Source organism: Populus nigra, chromosome 12 (assembly GCF_951802175.1).
Source record: "Populus nigra chromosome 12, ddPopNigr1.1, whole genome shotgun sequence".
In the NCBI taxonomy this organism is placed as follows: domain Eukaryota; kingdom Viridiplantae; phylum Streptophyta; class Magnoliopsida; order Malpighiales; family Salicaceae; genus Populus; species Populus nigra.
The window spans coordinates 2521904-2535895 of record NC_084863.1 but is presented as its reverse complement, the minus strand read 5'-3'; the positions used below and the strand labels follow the sequence as shown (position 1 = coordinate 2535895).

General features: G+C 35.6%; 2 protein-coding genes across 3 annotated transcripts in view; one reads left to right on the top strand and one right to left on the bottom strand.

The window, feature by feature from the left end:
- Positions 1–13992, top strand: part of LOC133669680 (uncharacterized) — a 276271-nt gene that overhangs the window by 177195 nt on the left and 85084 nt on the right. The window lies entirely within an intron of this gene.
- Positions 8952–12124, bottom strand: LOC133669675 (probable leucine-rich repeat receptor-like protein kinase At1g35710). 2 transcript variants are annotated; one of them, XM_062089908.1, is made up of 2 exons: positions 9797–12107; positions 8952–9627 (listed from the first exon to the last, which is right to left on the bottom strand). In XM_062089908.1, exons 1-2 carry the CDS (start codon positions 12051–12053, stop codon positions 9236–9238), a joined length of 2649 nt encoding a protein of 882 aa, XP_061945892.1. In that variant the 5' UTR covers positions 12054–12107; the 3' UTR covers positions 8952–9235. The 2 variants fall into 2 exon arrangements, with proteins under 2 accessions (XP_061945892.1, XP_061945893.1); XM_062089909.1 differs by having other exon boundaries at positions 9388–9638; positions 9797–12124.

The following is a 13992-nucleotide window of genomic DNA, read 5'->3' as shown; positions in this document are numbered from 1 at the left end:
ATCATTTCCGTTTTTGTTTTAAAAATATTAAAATACCAACATTGGTTGTCATCAAAGATTTTCGAAAGCAAACAAAGTGGCTTTTAGAAAATTGGATTCTAACCGTTTTGATTTGTGGGTTCAAATGATAATCCTTGAAAACTGTGTTATAACTTGGATTTAAGAATTTGTTTGTTTTCATGGTGCGTAGTCATGTTTTTAAAGATTTTATAGTTTTTTTTGTCTTAAATTAATTTTTATTTTTTTATTTTTGAATTGTTTTAATATACTAATATAAAAAATAATTTTAAAAAATAAAAAATATATATTATTTTAATACATTTCTAAAAATAATTATTTTAAAAAACAACAACTATATCAAATCTTATCCATTTGAATACATTTTTGTCTGTGTTTCAAAATTATTATTATTATTATTATTGAAATGCATAGTTTTTTTATATTTATTTGGGCTTAAACTGCAGTTTAGTGTATAAAAAAAAGGGGACTCAGAGGCCTGCTCGCCCCTTCAAAATTTTATTCGGGCATCAACACTTTAATTGTATGAAACAATAACTGATGTGGCACAGCTCTTTACATTATATTGTTAGAAATAATGCAATTTAATGGTCTTCGTTGTTCCTAAAAGTGCAATTATTTTTTTAAAAAAATATATATATATACAAGTCGTTATAAACAAATCATATGTTTTAGGAAATTGTCACTCAACAAATCTTAACAAGTTTCATTTCGTTCATAAAATAATAATAATAATTAAGTTTTAAGGTAACAAACCACATCTTTAATATATAGCTAGCTAGGGTATCAATAAAATCGAGTTTTTACTATATCTGTATTTATTTATTTCATATAAAAAGTTATATATTCATCATATTTTAAATATTCATATAAAATAATACATAGAAATGAGAGAGAGAGCATGTAATAAGATTTCAAGTCTAATATAATAATATCTGTAAATCATTTATATTTAATATAATTATTAAAAAAAACTCACTTATTCAAATTGATTTAGATTAATGTTCATCAATTTTAGATTAAATTATGATGTAGTGTGTTTACAAATATGATAGCTTTTGTTTTTTGTAAAATTTAAAAGTGTGTTTTTATGAAAGAACATTAAATTGATGTATTTTTAATGATTTTTAATAACTTTGATATGTTAATGTTATAAATTAAAAAAGATATTTTTAAATATTTTTAATTAAAAACTAATTTTAAAAATATTATGCACCATTATACTTAACCAACAATGTACTAAATGGACACAAATTCTGAAATCTTTGTCTTGATTTCCTAAAGTCTTTCTAGGTGCAAGCAAACGACCCGCGTGGAAAAATCTGTCTCATGGAGCAGCCCAGTTCATGCTTGAGCTAAGGCCGCACACGCAACCTAATCTCTTGTGACAGAGCGCGGCCATTCAAAAACTTTTTTTTTTTAATTAATTGACTCATTTATTTACCAAATTTTTTTTTAAAAAAATTATATTCTTCCTTTTAAAATATCTTGATTCAGTTATTTCTATATCTTTTTATTCTTTTCTTTAAAGAATTCTATATAAATTCATGAAAATAAATAGATAAATCAGATGTCGGAGTAGATTTGTTCTAAAATAAGATTTTTGAAAACAAATATCTTGAAAAATATATTTTAACATAATGGTTTAAAAATAACATAATAAAAGTTTAGAGGAATATATTAGATTAGAGTAGAGTGGTGTTTGTTGTTGAGGTTGAAAAATTGAAATCAAGTTTTATAATTTTTAGATTTTTTTTTGTTAAATATTTTTTATTTATATTTAGATTGTTTTAATATCATGATATAAAAAATAATTTTTAAAAAATAAAAATATATTATTTTTATATATTTTCAAAAATAAAAAACATTTAAAAAACCATAGCAGGCGCTACTAGAAGAAAAGCTAAGCAAAAATCCTTGACGAGGCAGATCATTAGTGGCTACCAGTACCAGAGAAATGACACCTACATGGACTGACTAACTGATTCCATTCCATCTCTGTTACAAAAATGGCGGGAATATGCTCTCTGAATCCAACAACCTTAATGACTTTTAAGGTAACAAAGCAAGGGACCCGCCCTTCAAATTATTCATTCTGTCGAAGTTTCAATTTTCAAGTTGAATTTCTCTCTTCTTTCTAGCCAATTTACTAGCATTAATTTTGCAGAGAATTCATGGAATTAGATGCTGCTCAGGAGCAACAGATAATGAAAAGAAGAACCAAACTAGAACTAAAACCATTTAATATTCTGACCATGCCACAGACTAGAGACTATAGAGTCCGAACATGAAAGTTTAGATTCAATAAGAAAACATACAATAACATTAAAATCCTTAATATACTTGCTGATGCCCTTTCTTTTATAACTAGATCCCAAACCACACACATTCCAGCTACGAATCATAAAAGGTAGCATAAAACCATGCACAGATACATAGATGCCTACTGGACATACATGTCCCAATGTTCCTGTTCAGCATCGATGGCCTTTTGGATCGTGACTTCAATATTCTCTCCAATTGTTTCAGAGTCGATACCCAATTTTTGACCAATTGCTTTCATAGCTCAAATCTCATCACAAGCTGTAGGGGGGGTCTGATGGGGGCTGAGAAAGTTGTAATCTTTGGTTGACTGCTCTGATGCAGGAATCAATTGATTCTTCATTTTTAGCACTGTTATTTAAATTAGTTGAAGCGGCTGTCATCCTTTGACCCTCAAGACCTTTAATGGCACCAATCTGTTTACCGTTCCTGAGGGTCATGCTGCGGACTAGGTTCATTTTAGGCCAACTCTGCTGATCTTCATCTATGACAGTCATGTTATATGTCCCGTTTTCCTTATCATTTCGTGGAATATTAGAGACTGGAGTCGTTGGGGTAGATATCAACCATTTCCCGCTTGCAGTCGAGTCTTGAAGCGTGTAACAGTCCAGGATTTTCGGGAAGTAAACCTGGGCTTCATAGCCATACACGTACCCTTCTTTTACTGTCTCGCATCTGCTAAAACTTTGCTTCATAATCACTTCAGTTTCGTAATCTAGGTCCGTAAAAGTGAAGTTCTTGTTTGCAACCATATCTTGGTTCTCCTTTATAACCACTATCTCAGATTCACTCGGTGATGAATTATAGTCCAACTCTGAATCAGAATTTGGAGTATACCCAAGGGAATAGATAAGCGAAGCAAAATGTGTGCAGGTCTCATGTTTAATCTCCGAGATGAGGATTTCCACTTTTTCCTTATTGTCGATACACGACGTCGGGCGACTGGTCCCGCTTTTTTTGTTTATTTTAACAAAAAGGGTTTTTTTTCTCAATTAGGGGAAACAAAGATTTTATTGGAGTCGCCATCTAGTAATTTGAGGGAACTAGAAATCCCAAATTAGACACTGGTCCCAGAGATTCGGGTACGGGGTTAGTTATGATTAAGGGAAGGTAGACACCACCCTTAAAACATCCTTTCAATAGAAAGGTTACCCTTACTTGTGTGTTTTTTTATTTGATTCAAATGCTATTATATTTTGGGCTTATTTGTAATTTTTTAAATGATTAACGTCGGTCCCTAAAAATAGGAGACACGTTAAAAATGATATCAGTCCCTAAAAATTAGGAGACTCGTCTAAAATATTGACGTTTGTCCTTAAAAAGGAGAATTACGTCTGGGTTACCAAAAGAAATAATGGATATAATCCATTATATTTTGGGTTTATTGGTAACTTGTTTTTTTTTTTAAAATGGTTAACGTCGGTCCCTAAAAATAGGAGACGCGTTAAAAATGACATCAGTCCCTAAAAATTAGGAGACTTGTCGACTTTGGTTTTTGTATTTTTTTTACAACATGCAAGAAAATTTACAAGCATTTATATATAAAAAATATCAAAAATACCAGTTGAAACCCAAAAAATTACCTGAGTGTCAATGTATAGGTAAAAGACTGAAATACCCTCGGATTTCTCGAAAAATTACGAAAATGCCACTGGCGGCGCGTGTGGCACACGCGCGGTTACTGTGGGCAGCGGCGAGATTTCCCGGCGAGATTTCTGTCCAACCGACGGTCGATCCTGGTAGATCTGAGGACGAGGATTCTGATGGAGGTGGTATCGTCGGCCGTTGATGGCTGACGAAGGAGAATCGACGACTTGAAGCTTCGGTGGCCGCCGACAATCGCGGCCCTTTTCCGGCCAAATGAGACGGTGAAATCAATGAAAACCACCGGGGTTTTTCTTTACATCAGGGCAGAAACCTTTCTGTGGTGGTGCGGAGGCTGGAGACGGCCGGAAAACGGAGATCGGATGAGAGAGAGAGCGTCGCCGGCGAGAGGAGAGAGGGAGTCTGAGAAGTGCTAAGGTGTGAACGCGCTCATGGTGCAACGGTGCAGCTGAAGGCTGTGAACCGTTGGATCGCAGTTGAACTGATCCTACGGCTGTGATTGGCTGGATCTGCAGGTTGATCGGACGGTCCGGATGATCAAAGGTGTAATCCGGTGTGTCGCGGTGTACCGAAAGCTTGGTACACCGTGTGACGTGGCGCCACCGGATCTAAGGGAGAATTGTTTTAAGGGCTGAGATGGATTTGGGTTTTAATCTAGTGTGGTAAGCCCTATTGTACCCTATTAAATCAACGGTTTAGATCTAAACACTATAGATCTAACGGTTAGGATATATTTAGTATTTTTCAAATTGTTTTTTTTTGAAAATCAATATTCTACTCGCATGAAGAAATAGTAAAAAAAACGTGAATAGTAAAGATTTCTTTTTTTTCTTCTCCTCCCTCTTTTTTTTTTTCGGCGAACTATCACCGGCTATTTATAGCCAATGACAGGAGACAATACGGATCTGCTTTAAGAAAAATTGTATACGCACAACTACTCCGCCTACAATTAATGTAACTGCCCCGCCTAATATAACAAATTTGTATTATTAATTTTGTTTTATTATATATAATAATAAACAAATCAGTATTAGAAAAATCTCGTTTCAACCGCTAAAAATCAATTTTAATGACCGAAAATAATAGTTTTGACCCAAAATAACCTGAAACTCATTTTTTACCCCGGTCGACATGGTTGGACTTGTATGGACTCGGTGGACTCGGTTTTGACCGAATATGATGGTTTTGACCCAAAACGACCCGACACTTATTTTTTACCCTGGTCGACATGGTTTGACCCGTATTGACTCGGTGGACTCGGTTTTGACCGAAAATGACGGTTTTGACCCGAAACAGCCTGAAAATCATTTTTTACCATGGTCGACATGGTTTGACCCGTATTGACCCGGTGGACTCGGTTTTGGTAAAAAATGACGGTTTTGACCCGAAACGGCCTGAAACTCATTTTTTACCCTGGTTGACATGTTTTGACCCGTATTGACCCGATGGACTCGGTTTTGACCGAAAATGACGGTTTTGACCCGAAACGGCCCGAAACTCATGTTTTTACCCTGGTCGACATGGTTTGACCCGTATTGACCCGGTGGACTCGGTTTTGATGGAAAGATGCGGTTGACTCGAGAAAAGTATATTTTTGAATTTTTAAACTTTTTTCTTAATTGTTTTGGATTTTTATAAATAATAATAGAAATAAAATAACATTCGAGAAAATCTTGGTGGATCCAAAATTGGGTTACAACACTTATCAATCGTGAGATTTATTGTTCCATTAAGAGAAACAGATGGTGATTTGCCTACCAAGATTGTTATCCCCGATATAGCACCTTTACTAATGGAAGTTAAGTCATACCCAAGGATCTTGCATTCTTCCCCCATTAGATGTTTGATGCATTCCATATTCCAAGCTACAATAGGGAGACCAGATATACTTATCCATGAAAATATATCAGAGGCCTTATCAGTGGTGCACCAGGGCCTTAACTCTTCAAAATAGTTTCCCCAAAAATCCTTCTCTTCATCTGCCGCAAACTGCATATCTTGTTGTGTTTTGAAGGTGAGGATTGCTTTAGAGGCCCCTAGGAACCGAAAGCCTTCTATATTATGCAGGGTCCTCAACATCTTATTTTTAATCTTAGCATAGTCAATATCTCTTGAAAAAAATTAATACCAACCAGACTACGACTCAGCCATTCACGATCTTCCTCACTTGTTTGGTTTATGACATTCCTGACTAGTTTATCCTTTACCACCTCTATGTAGGAACGCTCATCCCTTTTCTTTGTTGGAGCTCTCATTTGAGGTGAAATAGTTGACATAGGTAATTGCTTTTGCTTTATGACCTGTCTTTGATACTTCGCAATGTTAACACAGAGCTTGTAGGAAGATAACCATATCTTGTTAAGCTTTTATGTAATCTCTGCATCAGGGTAGAGATAGAAAACCAAACTTTTTTCCAGATTTGTTTAGCCTTTTTGAGACAAAAAGCTCTGTGATTGTTCCATGTCTTTGAAATTCCTTCCTAAGCTCTGTGAAAGTGAGCCATGAGGGAAAACATTCAAAATAGAAGGTTTGCACAACTAGGTGTTCGATATTTTTGTGTGGAAACCCCTGAGTGGGCAGCACAAGGTTTTGATGAGAGGGAGCTATGGTTTGATGCAGAGAGAGATGGATTGGGAGCATGATGGTGGGGCATGTTTGTTTTGGATAAATGGGGTTGTTGTTTGGATATGCTCTCCCCAGATCAGTCCTTTGAGGGTGGGGCTCGGTGTTAGCATTTCTATTGGTGACAATGTGGGTTCATCTAGGCAAAAAAGAGGTGGCAGCGCAGATTTTGTGGGGAAGTGAGCTTTGGTTGGGGTAGGGTTAGTGGGGGACAGGGAGAGCATTTTTTCCCAGATTTTGTTGCGAACCTCAGTGTTTGCGCTTCTTGTGGCTACTTTCCTAATGCTTCTACCATGGAAGCTTCTGCCTTCAAGGGAGCAGCTAGAATAGCAGTGGCTTCCAAGCTCCATCCAGCTCTTATCGAAGGAGACAGAATCATATTATTTATTTTTCTGTAATTTATTTTCTGTTTTGATAACAAAAACAAAAACATTTTATTTATTTTGTTATAATAAAAAATTAAATAATCAAACTTGAGGTCATATATATAATTAGCACAATGCAGTTACAATCTCGAAAATAAATTATTGGGTTCGTCTCCGGTGAGCAACTGTAAGCATTGGAGCATGATATAAAAAACCAAAGAAAGCAGGCCCCACGCAAACCTCTGATCTCAACGGATTTTTAAAAGAAGTTTCCTAAAAAAAAATAGTATAGTTTAAATAAATTATGTTTAAAAATATTATTTTTATATATAATTGTTATTTGAAATAATATTCACGTCTCATGATATATCTTTGTATACAACTACTATTTAAAATAGTTATTGTTTAGTTATGTTTGAGGATTTTTTTGTTGCAAATTAATTAATTTAAATAAAAATTAACTCAAAATTTTATAAAAATTAAATGATTAAAAGATGAGATTTAAACTCAATGGTTAAGAAAACAAAAAGGAGATAAGGTGACTTGGTAGGAGTGAGAAATGATGGAATAAAAAAAAAGAAAAAATAGGTTAATAAGAATATACTAAGGCTCTATTTTTTACACATTTAGTACCGTTTGAAAAATCTCGATGAGATGATTCTAATCACACACCTTGTAAGAATACAAAACAAGATTGTTTTTTTTTTTTTTTGATAATCATCGAGAGTATATTAAGAAGGCCATAAAGCCAGTAGTCAAAGAGAAATACAAGGGATATGAGAAAATAAAAAACTGATTTACTACAGCAAACAACAAAAAGACTGCCTAAGATTTCTTATTACACCACAATTTGATGCCATCAGAAGATCTTAAGAGGTCATTTCCTGTATAAGTGAAGTTTGAATCTTGAGTATGCAACCAAATAGCAACCCGATGAAGGATGGTGGAGAAATAATCAAACAAGTTTATAGTTCCCTCCTCAAAAACAATTTTGTTCCTCAGCAACCAAATACCCCAAATAGTATTACTTGAAATTAGTCTCCAAGCTGATCTTTGGAATTCGCCATGTACCATTTCGGGCCACTGCAGAAGCAGCGAGTCAAGTGTTCTCGGTAAACAACATTGGATACCTCACCAATCCAAAACTTTCATCCAAACACTCCTAGAAAAGTTACAATGTATAAAAAGATGCTCTGAGGTTTCCAAATCTGAGCTGCAAAAGACACATGAAGCTTGTGTGGCAGATAAAACAATCCGTTGATGAAGAAAAGCTCTTGTACTAACTTTGTCCTATACTGCCAACCAGAGAAATACCTGAACTTTCGGAGGGGCCCCTTTAATCCAAACATTTGCTTCGAAAACTCTATCATTCGCAGAGGAGGTATTATCAATTAGGGTGCAACAGGATTTAACTGAGAAGCTTCCATCAGAATTGCATGGCCATATAAGTTTGTCATCTTTTCCTTGTCAAATTATCGTTGGCTCCAGCATTGAGAGCAAATGATAATATTGTTGCTCTTCATAAGATAAGAGGTTCCTACGCCAAACCAAATTCCATCGCCATTGATCATTCACCCATTGACCCATCTCATTAACCAAACCATTCCGAAAAGTAGAATTTTGGTAAAGCCTAGGAAAAATGCTACGTAAAGCATTTGATCCTATCCACAAAACAAGATTGTAATTAACCATAAATTAACCCCTAAATAAAACTTTTAATAAATTACGATCATGTTTGGTAGTCTTTTAAGGTGTTGTTAGAATTACCTTGTTGAGATTTTTATAACGATACTAAATGTGTAAAAAACAAAACTTAAAATTTTAGATTAATTTTTTTATATATAATAATCAAATCAAGATATAATTTTAAAATAATAACTGTTATATTCAACTATTATTCTCAACCGCGATTATATGGAAACATATTTTGTGCGCTGGCAAGATGGAAACATATATCCTGACTAGTTAGTCATTAACATATTCTGAACTCTTATTCACCCAATTACCAATTAATTGAGCTTACAAATTATACATGTTTATTCATTTTAGCTCAATATTGAATTGAAGATTTCCTTTATTACAAGGGATGAAACAGAATCTTGAAACCCAGGTGTCCTCATTATAGCAGAGAGCCTTTATTCACTTTAATTGATAATAATACTGTACTAAAACATATTAATCGTTGAAGAAACAAAATACAAAGCTGAGAAATAATTTATTACAATAAAGCTACGAAAATTGAAAGTAACATAAGTAGAAACAATCACATACTATATAATTATAGAAAATTTTTTGGAAAATTCTCAGCCTCTCACAGTTGTTTGAGGCATCAGATCTTCCAATGTTATTGCGGAGAATGACTTTGGCAGCGGAGGCCATCGAGCTATGAGCTCCGAAGCTACTTGTCGCATGGTTGGCCTAGATTGGGGATTGGCAAGCAAGCATGCAAATGCTATTTTGATAATGGAGACCACACCTTCTGCAACTCGATTTTCAGGAAGTGGGATACGTTGGTCTATCACATCCTTCAACAATGCATGCTGGTTGATTTGTGAGCACGACGAGGAGGAAAATGCTGATGCAGAAAGAGATGAGATGAGATCACCCGGATGCATTCCCATTATTACTTCCATTGTGAGCACTCCAAAGCTGTAGACATCGCACTTCTCGTTCACTCTCATTGTGTAAGCTAGCTCTGCAAAAATTCTGGTCATTTTTTCATAGTACTGGCTGTACCGTACTGCTGATATGACAATTTATTATACATAACCTTTAGAGCATCCAAAAGTAGCCCTCCATTTTCATAGTACTGGTAGTATTGTTCTGCTTATATATATCTATTAAGAATGAAATCAAGTATGTACCTGGAGCTATGTATCCGAAGGTGCCAGCAAATGAGGTCCAGTTGGTCGAGTCAGGCATCAGGAGCCGAGCTGTCCCAAAATCCGAAACATGAGCCTCGTATTCCAAATCTAAAAGAACATTGCTGCTGGAAATGTCTCGATGAATGATTGGAGGCGAGCAATCATGGTGCAAATAGGATAATGCATTGGCCACTCCTTTAACAACATTAAGCCTTCTATTCCAATCCAAGTCCATTGCCTGTTCTTCGCTAGATAAATTCATCTTCAAACTTCCCCTTTCTATGAACTCATAAACTAAAAAGGAGTGCTCTATTAATGAACAAAATCCATATAACTTCACAATATTCCGATGTCGAATATCTATTAACATGCGAATCTCATTTCTAAAAGTTCTCAAATTCATAAGCTCGCCATCTCTTGATGGGTGAAGTTTCTTCACGGCAACCACCTGACCTGTTGGCAACATGGCTCGATAAACAATTCCATATCCCCCTTTCCCAATGCAGTTATTGAAGTTGAAATTATTAGTGGCCTGGATGATAGTTTCATGTAGGATCTCTTCCTCATGGCCCCATACTACAAAACTGTGTGGACTTTGTCGCTCTCCTAAACAGGAGATTCTTTCTCTACTTGTTCGGTGGTGAAAGTATAAACACCCAACCAAGATAAGTAGTAGAAGTAGACTGCCCAGGAGAGGAAAAAGAATCAAAATGACAATTTTGTTGCTCTTTCTCCTGCTTGTAAGAAGAGTACAAGGCTTTAGACCACTGGCATTTCCACAGAGACCACTATTATTTATAAAAGCTTCAAATGGAGCTTCAATGAAGGCTTTGATTTTGGGAATAGGGCCCTCTAGTTCATTGTAGGAGATGTCTACAGTTGTCAAGCTCACCAAATCTACAAAAGCAGTTGGAATCAAACCGGAAAGTTTGTTGTGAGAGAGGTTCATCGTTTCTAACTGATTCAATTGCCCAATTTGTGATGGTATCTCTCCTGCCAGAAGATTCCCACTGAGATCTAGATTTCCAAGAAAATGCAGGAAGCCTATCTCAGATGGGATGCTCCCTATGAACTTATTATGACTCAAGTTCAACTGTAATAAATTCGAGCACTCTCCCAATTGTTTTGGGATTGATCCACCAAGATTATTAGAAGCTAAATTAAGAGCACGAAGTTGAGATAGCATTTGAATTTCAACGGGAAGGACACCAAAAAGATGGTTGTTATGAAGAGTAAGGTCGTACAACGCCTTCAACTGCGCCAATTCTTTTGGAATTGTCCCCTTTAGGAGATTTGACGAGAGATCAATCATTTGTAGCCCAGTAGCCTTTCCAAGCTCTGATGGTATCTCACCGGTGATATTATTGTTTGACAATTTTAGGCTTGTCAAGTTGTGAAAACCTCCCCATTTCCACGTAAGCTCACCATACAAATCATTGTGACTTAGGTCCATATAGTTCAAGTTTGGGTAGAGGCCAAAATCTTCAGAAATATTCCCCGTCAATTGGTTCCTCTCAAGCCTAACTCTAAATAGACGAGGACAATTTCGCAAGCTTTTAGGGATTGGACCAGAAAAATGATTGAGGGCGGCTGTAAAATTTACAAGCAACCCACCAAGGCACAAGTCTCGTGGTAAATGGCCAGTGAAATTGTTTGAAAACAAGTGCAAAATCATCAAATGTGTGAGATTATTCATCTCGGGGGGCAGAGAACCATTGAGATTATTAGAGTGCAAACTCAATTCAACAAGGGATTCAAGTTGTCCTATTACCCGAGGAACAAATCCAGATAAATTATTCTCTGCGATATTGAGAAAGGATAAGTTTCTAAAATTTCCAATAGAAGAAGGGATCAAACCCGTGAGATTATTTTTATCAAGATAGAGAACGTTAAGACTTGTTAACAATCCTATCTCAAGTGGAATAGTTCCGTAGAGTGAATTGTTCTTGAGATTGAGAGTGAGAAGATTGGGGAAGGATGAGAAGTTGAAACTTTGAAGTGTACCTCTCAGACCAAAATGTGGAAGGCTGAAAGCCGCGACACTTCCAGAATTGTCACAAGTGATCCCAAGCCACTTGCAAGGGCTGCTGCCAACCCAAGAAGACAGGACAGATCGGCTGTGGTTGTCATGAAGACTTGCTTTCCATTTTAGGAGAGCCTCCGCTTCTTTATTACCTTCAGCAGCTACATATCTGGCTGCACCAAATGAAGTTGCAGAGGAATTAGGAGGAAAGGCAAAGAAAGAAGGAATGCACATTAGAAGGAGAAAAAAAAGGACTTGGAGAAACTCTGAGAATGGTTTCTGTAGGAAGGACATCATGTCTAAGGGATATGGTTTCCTATGGCAGATGAAGATCCTGGGCTCCAATGATAGGTTTTTAAATAAAAAAAGAAATGGAATATTTATTGGAATTTTTAATTGTGAAATTTCCTATTCATCTTTGTTCTTATTTTACAGACTTTGACATATATACGTCAACAACAGTGACATCAGTTTTTAATGGGTGGAAGATTTGGTAAATCTTAGGAAAATTCATTTCCAAGTCCTATAATTTCTAAAGATGCTTAATCGTTGGCTCATTTGTTCAAAATCCGTAGCTCATTTCTAAACTAAATAAAAATAAATAAAAATAACTAAGAAAAAAATATTTTGTTTTTTAAATCTTTTGCATCAGTTTTCTCTCATTTAATTGAATCGGTGAAGAAATAATGTAAGAGACTGCATAATTAATATCGGCTCTCTGAATTAATTGGAATTGCAAGGTAGAGGAATCTTTCATTCTGAAATTTCTAAATAATCTTTGTTCTACCTTTCCAAATCATAGGAAAGTACTACTGCTTAATTAATATTGTGGGTCATCGTTCCAAATTTGACTTGATAATATTTAATATTGTTTCATTACTCAATAATCATGATATTTTTCACACAGCCTATGGTTGTTTTCATAGTTATTAAACTCAAGTTGGGATCATTTATTTTTCTTCCTGTTCACTTACTTCTCTCGCTCTAAATTGGAAATCATTTCCCTCTGCTTTGTAAGCTTTGATATTTTTCAAACGTATTCAAATTATCTCTAACCATGTGCTTAACATCTAAGTCATACAAACAAGTCCTACTAAATATAAAATTACAAGAATCCATTTCTACTGCATCATTTTATATCTCTTCTCTATACTTCACAATAAAAATTTTATTTTCATAATATTGTGTTGCAATCCATTATTTTTAGTCCCTAATCACAGTAGTCTCTTTTTCTTTCTTTCCTCTAATTTCGAACCATAAACACTTTTTTCTTTCTTTTTTCATTATCAACATAATTAAATTAAATATAAAAAAAATCAAAATTTTAAAGTTGAAAGTTTTAAAAATTTAAATTGTTAGCCATCTACAAGCTGCCGCATCTTGTATATACATGCAGCAAGCCAAATTGGTATTTGATGAATTGGTTATTGCTGGTTAGCCCATGTCTCTTGAAGACTTTAATTTATATGTTTTTCATAGCCTTCGCAGTGAGTTCAAAGACTTGGTAATGAGTCTTATAACCAAGACAGAATCACTATCGTATGCTGACCTTCACAACCACCTTTTTACCCATGAATTTCTGCACAAGAACTCCCTTCATTCCATGGACGCATATCCCTCTCTGCTATTTTCATCTCTGCTGCTGTAGCCACCACTGTTGCCAACACCACAGCCCTCTTTACCCATCTTGCTATGTCGCATCACAACTCAAATTTCAATCGTAATAGGGGGCGTTCTCGTTGCAATTGGCATCCCAACAGCAACTACTACAATCACCAGAACAGGTTCCAATCTGCTGCCGACTAGAGGCCAAATAATTGGTAGCAGAACAGGCGCAACATAAGGGTTGGACAGTGGTCTAGACAACAGAATATCCGCTGCCAATTGTGCTCAAATTTTGGTCACACAGCTACTCATTGTCTCCAGTTTCACGGCAGTACCCACTAGCCTTTTACTCATCTTGCTGTTGGGAACGTTTCTGCTGCGACTTGGTTCCCCGACACCGGCACGAATCAACATGTCACACCTAATCTTGCAACTTTGATCGATTTTGCACCCTATCTTGCTAATGATCATTTGCATGTTAGTGACGGTAAAGGCCTTGACATATCACATATTGGACATACCACATTACATTCCCCAAAGCATATTTTTACATTATCTAATATTCTTC